Here is a 16,545-nt window from a genome sequence, read left to right as displayed (position 1 = left end):
AAGGAACTTGTCCAAATTGATCTCGATGTCCCATCTCTCAGCCATTCCATCTGTGTGTACGATATAACACGAGCTCTATAAAAAAGAAAGTGACGGAGAGAATGTTTGTTACTATAATTAATTTACTACACTATATATATACTTCCCATTAATATTTTTCAGATACAGTCGTACCGATGATTTTCCTATAAACTTATTGTACATAGTTTTTTTTTTTTTTTTGATACGGAACCTTCCCCAACAAAGCTAAATATCCAATCAAAAAGAAAAATAAAATAAATTGATAATTACTAAGAGGGGAAGAAGGGCTTCAGATAAAAAAATTTCCTGCTAATTTAAATAGGATTATCGTCGCCCTTTAACTTACCGCCTTGAATTGTGGCCTATATACAATATATAATTAATAATAATAATAATATGAAATTGAGACGCAGGTCTTGCTGCTCCTGTTTGATTAATTCCTGGGGGAAGGCACATTTAAGTTTGTCTAGCTCAACAATGTCATCCTATCATTGCTGGGATGAAGCTTGAAGAGGTCAAGACGGCAATCCCCCAAGCGTAAGGAGTAGGCAGCTTTCTTGTACTCACTCCAGGTAAAGGGCTTGTAGAGGCTGGGATTTTGTGGTGACACAAATTCAGGGAGAGGAGAGATGATTGCATTAAGAGGTGGTGCCCCAAAGTACATGATTGACATTCTTGAATCTCTTGATGAGTTTGCCAACGCCCTATGTCTCACGCTCACCAATCTCCCATTTGTTAAAACCTGGCAAAATACCAATATACCCAAATATAATTATATATGGCAAGCATGATTTATCCAAACTATTATCTAGTATACAAAATTCCTTGCTGGCTATTAGGATAGCAAAGCAAAGATATAATTATGAACATGATCGTTAGTGGAGTAATTAATTGAAAAAGAATATTTTAATACTGACCCGCAAGGCATCACCGATGATCACGTAGAATTGAGTGGGGTCAGGGGGGACTGGGACCCAAAAACCATCATGCAAAGAGATTTCAAGCCCAGCAACATCGTTGGATCGTAATATGGTGAGGATCTGAGGGTCAGAATGCTCTCCAAATCCAATTTGATCGTCTTTGCATGCTTTGGATGATGGGTCCCAATTCTTGAATGGAGGATAATGATTGAACCTGAGGACCGAGTCGCTCTGGACATCTCTGATTAGTCTACTGAACACGTACTTGTCTGGGACCCATAGACCCTCGGCCACCAGATCAAGAACCTCGCATGCTAACTCCCTCACTGCTTCTATGTAATCATTCGCAGCACAACTGTAAAAAACCAAACAAGATTAATAATTTACCCAAAGATTACTCCTTTGAAATAATTTTCTTTCCATTTTTTTTTTTGAAAAAAAAGAAGTTTCCATGGAAATGACCCTTTAATTCAGTTCTAAATCTAGTATGTGACATGGAGGGTTCAGCTTTCATAGAATCTATTATTTTTCTTGATTTTTGGTCATGAAAGTGATGATTCTTTTGCTGATCACTTTTATGAACCTAGTTATAATTGAATCTTTTCATGGAAACAATGATATTGATCACCGGCCAAATTCCTTGCCGCCTCTGCCAGATGGAGTCCTAACAGAAGTGGACTTGGTCGTTCTAAAACCTTCTTTCTTGTCTAGGAATTGGGTTTAAAGTTGGATCAAGAATGAAAGATTGTTGTCTGTTTTTAAGACTATGGGCAATGCTACATTGTAGATTCACGAATTAAAACTGTTTTAAGAAATGGCAAGTCTAGAAAACAATAATGCTGAAAAAACATGATAGACATTCAGGAGCAGCGGTAGAAAGAATCAATAGAAATGGTACTTGGAAAAAGAAAGAACGAGGAGAGAATGTTGGAAATCTAACTCATCGGATCATGCTAATTCTTTCCCCTACAATTTTCTGTTGGGAGGGGTGAGGGTCGGGGGGCCTTTTAGAGGTAGGCCCCAGGCTGTTATAAAGAAGCATTGCATGCCATGTTGAACATAATTGTTGACGGTACAAAAGCAATAACGCTCCCCAATCTTCCCTTCTTTACCACCAGTTGTAACCAGACTCATAAGCAGTAGTAATCATCTTTCTGGTAGTTTTTCCCACATATTTGGGGTTTGCACGTGTGGCAGTGATTGACTAATTTGCCTAAATATATTCTTTTCCAAGTAAACTTGGAAAAACACTTGTTTAATTCGTACTAGTAGGAAATTATAGAAAGCCTGGGACTTTTCCACTGGGGTCATAAAAGAGTGGCGTCCAACTAATTCAAGGCTCTTCAATTCTTTATGAATGAGGGTACTCTAAAACTTATATCATGCAGCCGAATCCGCGCAAAAGAATAGTAATTAGTAGACAAAAACCATTACATTAATTAATCTGGTAAACAATTATAATAATTGAACCTAATAATATAATCTTTTTTTTTAAAACCTTTCTTTTTATCATAAAGGGAAGATGTCCCTTTCTAGGATACCAAGCATTAATGGTAAACAATCCCCTGCAAAATTAAATTCCCTTTGTATACCGGCCAAATGCTGTTTAATTCAAAGCTTTTTACATGTATAATAAAAGGTGCCTCTCTACTATAAGTATATATATATATATATATATATATATATATATAATCCATAGAAAATGACTAATACAAGCCATTGGCTAAGCATAAACCCCGGTATCCTGTATCACATTAAAGAAACAGAAACCAGACGCCTTGTCTCTCTACACTCTACCGTTTATGGTTTATATCCATTTTTATTTCTTTTTTTGTTGACCTTCCTGTACCTTTTTTGAACAATAACGTGAACGACCCAGTGTTTCGAACGTGAGGAGAAAGTTTGTTTATCCTTCTTTTCTGGGAAGAAGAAGAAGAAGGAATAGAAGAGAAGAACAAAAGGGTAATATATAGAAAAACAAGATTTAAATCAAAGGGAATAATATCGTACCTGAAATTTTCAGGCTCATTGGAGATGGTTTTGGACCTTTCAGCAATGGAGAAAGGATGGGTGTGGAGAAGAAGATACTCGAGTTCACCCTTATCGCCAGTGAGGCCGATGTTTTTCAAACCATAACCGAAAGGGCTGGCAGGCCCCGCTCGGTGCTTATCATCCGCTGGTTTGTCAAAAAAATTGAGCCCTTCATCTTCCAATCTGGTTATTATCTCCCCAGGCACGCCATGGTTGATAACCTTAAAGAATCCATACTCTTCACAAGCTTGGACAATCAGCTCCGACACTTTCGACCTATCAAGTGAAAGATCAACCTCGGGAATCCCTACTGCCCTGGTTTTCTTGCTTCTCATAGAAGTTGGCGACGACAGCGTAACCATTTCTTTTCTTTTGTTTCTACAAGAAGGGGTTTAAATCAATAGAAAGCACTGATCTAAAGCGAGAGAAAGGATTTAATGAAGTACTCTCAGTTTTGAGCCTTGGAGTTGGAAGAGGTGTAATCCTGGCTGAGGAGCTGCCCACTATTTATACAAGCAAGGAGAGAGAGAGAGAAAGGCCGTGATAAGAAAAGAATGATTATAAAATTTCGAGCGAGTATCGTGAATTTAGGAAGACGTGGACTTTGTACACCAAAAAAAATTATAATATATGATGGGTCCAAGAAATTAACGACATAAATATATAATTAATTAGGGGTATGAAAAGCTCTGTCACGTGCTGAAGGGTGCGCGTGGGGAAGAAATGGGCATGGTGAGGAGGGCTTGTGAAAACATTTGGTGGGGGGGGAAGGAGGTTGGGGCCAACCTGGTAGCGGCCGTTTGTCCCCTCTACATTGGGATTTTTTTTTGGGTTATCAAACGCTTTTCCAAAGCGTGTGCGTTTTAAACTGTATAATAATGAAAATATTTCACCCTTGTTGCCCCATTTCACCATCCGCCTACTTCGATCTTCTCCTTCATTTGACTCGTCGAATTAGCCAATACACAATTCTTTTGTAAACCAACACTGCTATTTCTGCTCTCCATCCCCATATTTAACTTGGCCCAGTCGCAGCTGATTGCGTTTTTAATCGAGTCTTGCTTTGAATTCCTTGGTTCAGAATCAATTTTACCTTCAAGCCAAAATTTTCTAATCATCTTAACCCTCTAGCTTTCCTCCAAGATAAAGACATGTCATACCGTGAAAAGATTCTATTATTAAACATAAAAAATTATAACTTAATTTTCTCCCTGAACGATTTTAAGAACACCTTTTCTTGTATTGATTTGATACATTTAGAATTCCACTCTCTACGTACTCTTCACATGAATCTCCTTTCTTTTAATAATTGGATGAATGAGTAAATGTCATTATTTAAAAAGTACTATAATTAAAATTATCCTATTAACCTTTAATCAATGTCTAATTATATTCGTGTGTGTTGTAAGACACTAACATGAGTCAGCAAGTCACCGGACAACATGGTAAACTCACTTCGTTTCCGTTAAATACTATATGCATAAGCCTCACAAGAAAACATCAGGTAATTATGAGGTATCACGACCTACATTAATGGTCATTGTGGAAACTTCTATCTCGTTCTCCTATGTCGTATCATAACAACAGATTGCAACATATCGACAACTTCAACTTGATATATCTACAAAGTCAAACATGAATGTCGATTAAAGCCATATATAACCACTTGGCAATTACTGGCCGATCGATATGCTTTAAATTAATATTGTCAGTTTGATTCTGTGTGTCAAAGAAAACTTGTTAGTGCTGGAACTCCTATGTATAATTAGAGGGAAAACAAAAACGACTACTTTCAGATTGCTCTACACTCAAACTAAGTCTAAAATGGCAACCACAGCATTTTTTGCTATTAACAAATACCCACCTTTCTGTTGGCTGCGTGCAGATTCCATATAGCTTCGTGTCATTTTCCAAACCGATTTCATTAATTGGCAAAAAGAAAGATGTTAGTAATAACTTGCACGTTAAAAAGAGAGTTTTTATTCATTTTAAGCTCTGTTCATCGTGGAAATAAAACCATACTTCCAATTGAGAGACTCTTCTCTTTTAATTTCTACCATTCAATATCCAAGTTTGGGATGAAAACTACTTAAATAATGTTGCTTCGTTTTTCTTTTCAATCTTTATATGGCTTTTTCAACACAAGGTTGTCCAACGCAGATTTTTTTTTTTATCCTCTTCTGGCCATCTTGATGCGCAACATCATGGCCGACATATTAATGCAGCAATCCTATTTCATCAATATAGTGTTAGATAGCGACATTCAGTCCTCTATATTTTATAAGAGAATTTGGAGATTTATAGTATTTTTCGTATATATAATATAATTCAAATTGCAATATATATATATATATGTCAACGGGTCAGGTACTCGAATCCTAACTCTATAAAAAATCAACTATCCTAACTCTATTAACTACCCGAATAATTTTAAAATTACTATTCTAACTCTAATCCTATTACATTTTTACTACCTATAATTACCCTAACCCGTTTAAAAACCCAATTAGATTAAAAATAATTATTAAAATCTTCTTCATAGGTACCCAATTACCTAAACCTGTATACATATATAATAATATTTCTCTACGTGTTTCATAAAATTAACTACTAATTAAATTAATAAAAAATAATAAAATTTAAATTTAAATAATAAAAAACAAATATCTTAAACATAAACTTAAATAACTAAAAATAAATATCCATACAACGATATAAACTTAAACAACTATACATAAATATCCAAATAACAATATAAATTTAAATAACTAAACACAAATATCCAAACAAATAACATAAACTTAAATAACAAAAAATATAATTTTTATAAGTTATAAAATAAATATATTTATATTTAAAGTATATATACTAAAAGTATTATAGTGTATATATAAAATAGTAATTATATTCTTTATAAATGAACCCAATGTATATAAAGTATAGATATTAAGAGACATTACAATTTAATTAATAATCATATTTTATTAATTAATTTAATTAATTATATGAATTTGTCCTTAGTTACATGAAATTTTAAAAACAATAGTTAAGTTTCAAAACTATTCTAATCTCACAACTTCTTTTTAGATAATTAAGTTTATATATTATAAATTTATATAAACAAAGGTATATATATTATTTAGTAATTAATTTATATAATAGTAATTATATTCTTTATAAATGAACATAATATATAATATAAAGTGTATGTGTTAAAAGACATTACAAGTTATATACTATAAAGTGTATATATATGTATATATTACACTTAATAATTTTATAAGTTATAATTTTTATAATGTTAACACAAAATATAAAATAAATATATTTATATTTAAAGTATATATATACTAAAAGTATTATTGTATATATAATATAGTAATTATATTTCTTATAATATTACTCAATATATATAATATATATTTAAAAACATTTCAAGTTAATTAATAATCATAGTTTAATGAATTAATTTAATTAACTATATGAGTTTGTCTTTAATTACATGAAATTAAAAAAATAGTTAGATTCCAAAACTATTCTATACTCAAAAACTCTCTTTAAGTATATATATTATAAGTTATAATTTTTGTAATCTTAACCCAAAATAAAAAGTAAATACATTTTTATTAAAAATGTATATAATAGTAATTATACTCCTTTATAATATGTTATGATATTCATATTATTTAAAGATAATTAATAATCTAATAATATTTTTATTTATATATATTCATATTATCACATTAGTAATTTAACTAACTATTTTTTTAATATATTTGTCAACATTTAACAAATAAAACAATTGGTCAAGATGGTACAGACTTTGGGTGTTTTTCTTCTTTATCTGAGTTCGAATCCAATTAACATCAATTTTATTTAATTATTTAAATAATAAAAAATATATATATATATTCTACCCTTTTGTGGGTAGGTAGTTGATTAATTTTCAAACATATTTACGTGGAGAAATTGCTTACTACACAACGCTTGACCGGTTCTCTCTCTCTCTATTTTATAACAAGGGAAAAAAATACACAATTTGGATTCAAGAGTCAAATATAAAGATAATGATGTATTTTAGTAATATCCCATATCATAATTTAATTTAATAATCGAAAAGTCACAAATAAAAAAGTTTATAGGAACAATGGACCAGGAGACTCAAAATAAAGAAATAAATGGAATTCTTTATTCAAGAAAATGCCCACCCCCCGAAAGAGAGAAACACTAGGCTTAGCAACTCCACCTGCTTCCTTAACCAACTAATCTAAATATTTAGGTCAGGCGACGAATTCAGCATTCATGAAATATCCATAAAAGTAGAATTTCAGGCGTTCGGAACACAACTTTAGTTCCTTAATTTCTTGAAACCTATATGAACTCGACATAGCTAGATTGATCCGAGCCCCGGGGACCATTGTCTCTTAAAGTCCAAAAATAAATCAAGCCATCTGACTATTGATTAGTCTTTCATTATTAAAACCTATATATGCAGTTGGTTACTTTTCAAAAAAATAAATATAGTTGGTTACCGGTTTAAGTCTTGAGACAACGCCTATGTATAGAATACTATTCCTTCCGCCATTTGTTTTCATCTTTTCTTTTTAAAATTTTCCAAAATGAAGTTTTTTTTTTCCTTTTTTAAACATCAATATTTTTACTTTTTTTATATTTCAAATTGATTTTTCCATTTTCTTCTTTTACATTTTGACAATAAAAAGTATTGTACATTAGTAAGATAAAGAATTTTAAATTTATTAAATGAAATATACAAAAGTGATTTTCAATAAATTTAAAAGCGTATATGTAATTAGATATTTATTTTTTTAAAAAAAAGTTAAAGATTTTGACAATTTGATTATTCACAAAGAATAATGAATTTACTATTTTCTATTTTCATATGAATAATGAATAGTAGATTTTTCGTGGGGAGACATTTAAATTGTTAAAGAAAGAGGAGTATAGTTTTCTGTATTAGCAAATCCAGAAAGGGAGACGACTGTTAATCTCCATAAATTGCGGTAGCTCTCCCTCAAACACGACCCTTAATACTATGGTGAAGGCCGGCCAGCGTGAAACATGTAGACCAGACAAAGAACTAAAGAAGAAGAAGAAGAAGAAGAAGAAAAAAAAAAAAAGAAAAAGAATTGATGCGATCCCACGGATTTGATCCTTTCAATTGTTTGGGACAAAAAGGAGGTGGGTTCAATAATCTTCCTCAGTCGCCACGTGGCGCTGTCCTAAAGCAAGAAGCTACTAATCTGATTGATAAGTTTTAACCAGAAAAAAAAAATATTAAAACCTTATGACATTATAGAGTGATGGATAATTTGATGTTACATGAAAACCCCTGCCCGTGGTATAGTGAAACATGCAATTATTTTATCTTTTATATAAATATTAATGTCGGTTCTTACTTTCTTAGCATTTGTACCGTAGATAGTGACACTGTTGAATTGGAATAACATATTGAAATTGAAATCTTAATTTAAGAATGATTTTCTTTAAGGTGGTTGGAAAACTCTCAGATCTTATCCTATTGTTGATGTCAAATGCTGCTGAGTTGATGATGGGTTTTGGATGCACTTAGATCTTTAATTTGAGTTTTGACAAGGAGAAGAATAGCCCACAAGGGAGACATTATCATATGTATCATGTGCATTAAACTTTGTTATATAGTCTTATTTATGTACCAAAGCTTTTGCCCATATGATCTTGTAGATCGAATGCACAAATAATAAATACACCCCCCCCCCCCCCCCCCTCCACTGTGCTCAGCACATAGTTTAGGATAAGGTGGTTTAGCCTTTTTTTCTTTTAAAGTAAAAAGAAATATGATAGCATAACACTGAAATACGAAAGGCTACTATGTCCCTCGTGTCTGTTTATTCGGGGAGGGATTGGAATTGGGAGCAACAGTATTGAGTAAGTTCTTAATGTTCTTTTGATTTTATTATAAAAATAATTAAAAGATTTAGCTCTTTTATATTTTATTTTTATTGTAATTGACAAAAAACAAAATATATATCACATCATTATAAATATTGAAAAAAATAAAAGTATAATGATAATACAAAGTGACTTATATTGTAAAATAATAAAGTATAATAATATGTAAATTTAAATAAAATAAAATTTTATAATTTATTTATTTATTAATATGAAACGGACCAAAGCTTTGGAAAATTACAAAATAACAAAAAGCAAAAGATGTTTATAAGCCAAAAAAATTATCTTCTATCTCTCCCGTCACTTTCCCTGTACAAAGAAAATTATAAAAATAATAAACGTTAAAAAAAAAAGCAGTAGAAAGAAAAAAATAAAGACAAGTAGCTTTATGTAAAAATGCCAGTTCACTTTCTTTTTCAAAGCTAGAAAACATCCAAGTGATGATTAATTATTTTCTTTGTATTTTGATACTTTGTGATTATAGTAGAGTTCTAATTTATTATTTGAAAATTTTTATATTAATAAAATAATTTGGTGTATATAAAGAAATAACAAATGAATATTTGGTTACATATATAAAGAAAAATATATTTTATAGTATTGATAATTAAAAATCTCACAACATTTCCAAACTATTAAAACTCGTAAACAACTTTTGTAATTTATTATCTCTACATTAAAACAAGACTTTTTTTTTTTTTTTTTACATTGGAGTTAATTTATGTTTATACATTTTGTATATATATAGTTTACCCTCACTGAAAATAAATCTTGAATTCATCACTGTCTTTAATTATCCTTATATATATTTAACATATATATAATTGGTAAAGATACAAGAGGAAGTATAAATAGATATCTTAGATTTAATTTGTACATGATTCCCTCTTGTTAAATAATACTACTAGCAATTAATAGTAATAAACATAAGCTGTTAGTTCCATCAGAGTATTGGGTCGAGTTTAATTTCCACTAGATAGCTAGCTACCAAATAATTCATAAATTGACTAGACTTGAAATTAAACTAAAAAAAATCAAACTTTTCTTTTTTAAAAGCAAGAATGGAATATATATATATATATAAGTAGGGTAATTGGAAAAGAAGGAAAAAGAGAGCTTTGGTTTTAGTTATATATATACTCATGTGAGATAACGTTTTACCAAATCAATTACCAGCTGATACATTTGACTAAAGAAAAGTGAAATGCCAGTTGCTATGGGGATTGCATTTCTTTGGTGAGGATGAGTCGAATGCAATAGCAGAGATTATTAGTAAAAAGCCACAAAGTTTTTGACGTTAACCACTCCACTACATGCAAAGGTTGGTGGACCTACACAGCCTATTAATAACTGTCAATTAGTGGGTGTTTTTTGATAAATTGACAATGGCCCAATAATCATGACTGTGATGATGATGAAAATAATAAGGGAACTTAATAATTTGTTAAATAATTAATAATGGAAGAAACTTGAGCAAATTTAACGGAAAAAGAAAAAAAAGAGAGAGAGAGATGAAGAACATTAAAGAAGAAAAGAATACATTTTGGCAATTTGCAGAACAAGTTCTATAATATCAAAGTTGTTTGAGTGTTAATGAATGATCATACATAGGGGTTTGAGAGAGAATAATGCTTAACCCATATTTTAAGTGTTAAAATATAGTGAAATAATACATGAATTAGTTACAGAGGAAAGAGTAATAATGTGATATAAGCTAAAGGTCTTGCCATATTGGCTTACCAAAAAGTAAAGGAAGAGAAAATTAACGTGTGCCGAGTGCTGGTCACAAAATGAAATCCTGTGGGCATGCAGTTGACAATCATTTTCGGCCATTCCCAGCTCTCCAGCTTTAGGTTGGACGGTTATTGTCTAATAGCATTATGATGATAATGATAACGATTTTGATTATGACAAATGAAAACAAAATAATTAATGCAAGCGTGTGGCTCTGAGTAGAATTAGGATCTTTACATCTCAACTACTGCTGTCTGCTGTGTTTCTGCATATACAAGAGCTTCCGGTTGCAGTTGATTTACATTTACAAGTCCCAAAAGCAATCATTTGAAAGATTAAATTGTTGATATTATACGATGAAAATATTAGGTGCAATTAGTTAGTTTGTCTGCTTAATTGTGTGCACTTGCAGAAAAGCTCGGGATTACATAAATGTATATTGTTGGCAGGCAGCAGCAGCGTTCTGACAGTAGAAATTAACTATCATCAGAAAATCTGGAGCCACTGCTTGAAAGCTAGGATTAATTTGCTGACAATTAATACAAGTCCATTTAGGCATGTATGGTATCAGGCAATCAAATGTGAAATGATGAGATCCTGGCTTAGACCCTTGCTAATAAAAGTTTTCCATACTATTTCCTTGGGAACCACCTGCTTTTTAACTGCCCTTTTCTTTTTTTCTCATGTAACTGCCGCCCTAGTCATCAAAGAATGTTATCAATCTTTTCCTAGAATAATAGGAAATGGCAAATGGTTTGCATAATTCAGTTTGAGGTGGGTGATCTTTGTCGCCACATGGGGACACATTAAGTGATTTACTAATATATTTTTGCAGAAAATGCAGTATAGAATGTATTCGATGTTCATCATATAAACAAATTGAACAACAAGAAGAAAAGTTGCTAAAATTTGTCTTAAAAAATCAGTGATATTCTCACTTCTGCACGTCAGAACAACAACTGATCAAGTTTCAGTAAGAATTTGGACCGTCTTTTATCAGAAAGAGTTGCAGGCAGTTGCATATATATTTATATACATATATACACACACACACGATGATTAGATCACCTGCAATCTAATAAGCTGGAACACCGGTCAAAAAGTAAAAGGGGAAGAAAGAACAAATGAAATTGATAAGTTGAGACAGCTACTTGGGGACCACAAGGGAAAGCCCTTCAGTACCAAATAATGGATCTTCAACACTGATGACATTGATAAGAAGGAAAGAGAAAAAAACGAGTTTGTTTTTGTATCTGTTAACCGACATCGAAAAACCTAACATCTGCATGAAAAGATTAACTTATTCATCTTTAAATGAAGGAAACACACGTTGGGAATGGACAGCAAAGCATCTAAATCGGAATTTATTAAATTAGATCTTATATGCACAAACTACAAAGAATAAACTATAGAAGTACGTGTATTTTCTCATTATATAAAAATGTCTTAACAGTTCCATCTTTGGAACGGAACCGAGCTGTTGTGTCTTATTATTATCCAACGACTCCAGTCGGCAACAAAAAGCTATCTAGTCAAAGGTTCTTTAGTTGGGTCTCCAAGTCCAACCGATGGAAAATGGATCAACATTTGCCTTGCCAAGATTTCCCTATGACATTTTCTCTGGCTCTTTCCGTGAGAACTGTAAGTTAAATTTTCGTACAGAATTTTTGTCGTGGGGAAGATTCAAATTAAGTGACTGCCAGTTGGATTGTGTCTGCATCTCCTGGCCGGAGCTATTGCAACTTGTTCTGTCGATCAAATCGTTGCTATAACTTCAATTGCACTGTGATAATTAGTAATACACTTTTGATGTGATGACAAATTGCGAGTGGACAGAGAAGAAGAGGACAATGCAGACTTGATAAAGCTTTAGGACTATCGAATCTTTGCGAGCGTTTGTATGTGGAATGAATATTGGACTGCAGTCTTCAGACAAAGGACTGTTCAAGCTGGCATATATAGGTTTTGATATTATATTCAAGGATGCATTTGGGGCAGGTTAGTCTTATTATGTTTGTGTTATACGACAGAATATTTTAGAAACCATATAATTTCACTTCTTTATTTTATATGTTTGTCACTCCCCAATTAAATATACATAGTTCAAATGATTTAGTTTCATTAGTGAATTTTTCTGTTATTTATTTAGTGGTTGATCTTTTTGCTCTGCAGCCTTCGGCTTAGGTTACATATGCAGCCACCAGAGCACTGCAAAGAGCGCCACACCATATAGAGAATAGAAAATAAGTAAGACAAAGAAAAGGATTCCTGCCAAGACCGCCAAAAGCATTTGTCAATTGCCATATATTCATCCATGAATTCCTGTTGCCCTTTTGTGAAAAATGGTTAACCAATTCGCTAGAACATGCAGCCTTGTTGAAACGCTAGCTCGAGTATCTTTAAAAACCATATTCAATTCCAAATCATTGGTAGGACAATTGACCCATCAAAATTCATCTGAATCATGTATGTGGTGTAGACGACACATTTGATCCGAATTTCCGATGGAACTCCATTCCAAAGAATTGTGGGTGCATAGCAGTGTTAATGTAATAGTATGAAATTCCCCTTTCTTTAACCGGAGGACGTCAGTGTTTTCTCCTTTGTGACAGGAGCAGGATGACGGCCTCTGAAGGATGGATGTCTATGGGCCTCCCGTGAACTGGAATCATTATGGGACAGTATCAGGTCAAAATAATAACCCAAAAAGTTACCATCACCTCAAAGCCTAGGTAAGGGAATTAAGGGCTACCATCAGTTGGAGCAATGAAAAGGCCACTACGGATCCAAAGCAAATAATGGGGCTATGGCCATGGGGATGCTCCTAGATCAGTACCCAGATAAAAGACAGGGATGAGCCCGTATATATTTCCTTCATTATAAGTTTTTTAACCTATTTAACGTACGTGGGCCGACTGGTCTCATAAATACAGCAACCAAAGTTAAATACAACCACCGAAGGTTGTTAGGGTCAATAAATCCACGAAAGTAATGTCGGGATCCAAAAGTCCACGTGTAGCCTACGGAACGAATGTCCGGAGGGGTCTGATTTTGTTGTGACAGAAACTACACGATAGCAGATCATACTATCTCATTTAAGTTTTTATAGGCCATTGACAATAGGGCCTGAAACTTTTGAAGACCGTAGCAAAGATGATTGAAAATTGTCATGAGGGCGTCATTTTCTACTTTTTTCCACTAGAAGAATGAGCTTACCCATTGATGCTATCTTCCAATTAAACGTGCCCCATGTTAGCATGTTACCCAAAAGATGGAAATCGCTTTTTTGAAAAGATGAGCTCAAATGTGCTTGACACTTCAGAAAAGTGTATCAATCCAGTGCTAACATGGTTGATCTTTACCTAAATTCAACCATTGACAGAAAAAGGGGAGGTAGTGAACCTGTGGAGACAAATTATAGTGGCATGCCATATCCCTGAAGGGGGATATTTACAAGTCTTTGTCTTAGATTTCTTTTCCCTTTTTTTTTTTTTTTTTCTAAAGTGCTTTACTGCCCCATTTCATCCCTCTAGTACATCATCCTTTGAAACGTATTTGTAGAAGTGGTTATCATAAAGCCTATTCCATCTGTTCTTGTTGACAAATATTACTCAGACAACCAAGGAAAAAAATTATCAGATTAAACCACTTGGGCATTGCAGTGCAGAGGAGTAAGAGAGTAACCTCAAGCAACTAACATTCCATAGTGTTGATGAATCTGGACATTTTGGCTTGATAATTCAAGTGCTATCCTTTTGGTGGCAAAAAAGTATATATCCATTGGATTACAGTATAGTATTGAAGTTTTAGCGGATTGAGGAAGACCCTCCATCCCTATTATGATGAGGAAGACTCTCACATGGAAATGCTATAGCCAGCATTCGAACTCCGGACAATACATGCCCGGTTCTGATATTATCAGTCAATTTGACATAAACTTGAATGGTCGTCCAATTTTCAAAATTTATAAATTCCCTGTTCCAGTACCTCTGTTCTTTTTTTTTCTTTTTATCCAGGGAGTCAGTACTCAGTACTCCTGCTCATTTTCTTGTCTGTTGTTTGTTTTTTAATTGGGTTTTTGAAGATGAACAGATTGACTCTCAGACACAGAGAAAAGAAAACACAGCAAAAGGACATTGATGTACCGAGGGAACCAACTCCGGAACAAGTATGCGCAGAGGCGTCGAAATCCAGCCCCACCTCAACATGCCAACACAAAACATATGAACATAAAAGAGCACAACACCAATTATGCATTGTCAAATCATTGTATATTCCTGCAGCAACAATCACGAGGTGGTGGCCCTTTAAAAAGATCTGAGAGAATATTAGCGACTTTTCAATGGCAAAATAAAAGTTCCCGTTCGGAAAAACAAAATATCAAACAATCTGACAACTCTACTGCCTGCATGAATGGAGTTTAATTTTCTGCAGGCATAACAATACAGAGTGGAATTCAATGCTTACTCAGATGAGTACGAAAAAAGGAGGAGAAAGACAAACCACGATAGATTATGAGCGAAAGCCTTACAATTATTCGACTACGCTCCATCACACTTTTAGCCTTTCTTTAAATTACAACCAAAGGATAAACTAAATAACCGATTATATGAAAACCATTGCATGCCCTTTCTGAAGCTATAACTAGCTGCTGCAACTGCAATGGCTTCTGAATTCTGATATAGGGGATTTTGACATGTGAAAACTAGGTTTCTGTAGTGTGATTTGTTTATTATATAGCTCAGGAGGGATAGACAGAGACGCAGATGGTGAGTTAGGTGGGAACAGCGGATGCTAATTGCATAGCTCTCAAAATGAAAATTCTGATAAGAAACCTTTCAAGATGTTAATAACGAGAGTAGCAGATTTAGCTAGGAGTCTTACAAGGTCAAGAAAAGGTCTTACAAGGTCAAGAAGAGATTATGGTGGATGGGGAGAGAGAGAGGAAATAAGGTGAAGAAGGGGATAGTTTTTTTTTTTTTTTTAAAAAGCTCAGGTAGGATAGCACCAAAGAACAGGTTAACATGCCTTTGCTATGAAGAAGCTGCTTGCCAAGCATTGATCATCGTCCATGAAGATTGCTCTTCTACAGAATCTCCTTAGAATTATGCTGCCAACCATACCAGTTTTAGCGATGATAGCATCCATGATGATATCTTGTTAATTAATAAACCTGCAGCAATAAGTAGTAGGATAATCTTAAAAATCAGATGGAAAAACAAGAATTTTACGTATAATTGATGAGAAAAATAGTATTAGTTGCTTAGAGGAAACAGTGAAAAAGGGGACGAAGGGGTTGGCTTTCGTCTACCTTTTGCTTTTATTGCTACTACATTTAAATAAAGAGCATAAATGTCTATAAGCACAGCCGACAGAGCAAAGAAGGGTTGCCCTTTAATTTTTACTTAATCTAAACTGTGCTTTCTGAACTGATACTAATCACGACATTATTTCAACGCTGCAAAACAAAGAGCTGATCACAAAACCAATGGATTGAAAGGATGGAAAAGAAAAGACAAAGAATCAGGAATTAAATCGGAAACACCGGAGAGAGAGAGAGGAGAAAGAATGAACTCTTGTGATGCAAAAATTGTTTTAGGAATTGGTAATATTTGTCTTACCTTTGAAGAATCCTCAGCTTGGCTCCCGCAGAGCGAGAAAGGGAAAGGGGAATAGGGAGGGAGGCCCGGGGATGGTGGTGGAAATAATAAAACACGAAGGAAAACTAGAAATGGTTTGCTTAAGATGAATCCAGCTAGGTGGGCTCTCCTTGGTGGACCCGACCTCACCTAGCCTAAGCCCAACCTACGCCAGTAATATATAGAGATTATTATTTTATATATTATTATATTGGCCGTAGTTGTTACATTTTTATTGAGGTATATTTTGA

The 16,545-nt window shown here is 33.3% G+C and overlaps 1 protein-coding gene and 1 long non-coding RNA gene across 2 annotated transcripts; both read right to left on the bottom strand.

The window, feature by feature from the left end:
- Positions 1-309: 309 nt before the first annotated feature.
- On the bottom strand, positions 310-3,460 carry GA2OX6 (gibberellin 2-oxidase 6). Its single transcript, XM_018114208.2, has 3 exons — positions 2,952-3,460; positions 939-1,296; positions 310-763 (listed from the first exon to the last, which is right to left on the bottom strand). Exons 1-3 carry the CDS (start codon positions 3,332-3,334, stop codon positions 488-490), a joined length of 1,017 nt encoding a protein of 338 aa, XP_017969697.2. The 5' UTR covers positions 3,335-3,460; the 3' UTR covers positions 310-487.
- An 11,513-nt stretch (positions 3,461-14,973) lies between these two features.
- LOC18613749 (uncharacterized) lies at positions 14,974-16,429 on the bottom strand. The gene is made up of 2 exons (XR_001926347.2): positions 16,277-16,429; positions 14,974-15,828 (listed from the first exon to the last, which is right to left on the bottom strand). It is a non-coding gene; the product is annotated as an uncharacterized LOC18613749 (long non-coding RNA).
- Between the last annotated feature and the right edge of the window lie 116 nt (positions 16,430-16,545).

This window comes from Theobroma cacao, chromosome 1, assembly GCF_053813885.1.
Source record: "Theobroma cacao isolate CCN51 chromosome 1, ASM5381388v1, whole genome shotgun sequence".
Lineage (NCBI taxonomy): Eukaryota > Viridiplantae > Streptophyta > Magnoliopsida > Malvales > Malvaceae > Theobroma > Theobroma cacao.
This window is presented reverse-complemented; position numbering and strand designations above follow the sequence as displayed.

What these genes read in the sequence shown, in the direction of transcription:
- GA2OX6 (XM_018114208.2), bottom strand. Translation starts at nt 3,334, where the DNA reads ATGGTTACGCTGTCGTCGCCAACTTCTATGAGAAGCAAGAAAACCAGG. An exon ending in AATGAGCCTGAAAATTTCAG is followed by an intron (nt 1,297 to 2,951) that starts GTACGATATTAT and finishes GGTTTTTTACAG; the next exon opens with TTGTGCTGCGAATGATTACA. An exon ending in TCATCGGTGATGCCTTGCGG is followed by an intron (nt 764 to 938) that starts GTCAGTATTAAA and finishes GTATTTTGCCAG; the next exon opens with GTTTTAACAAATGGGAGATT.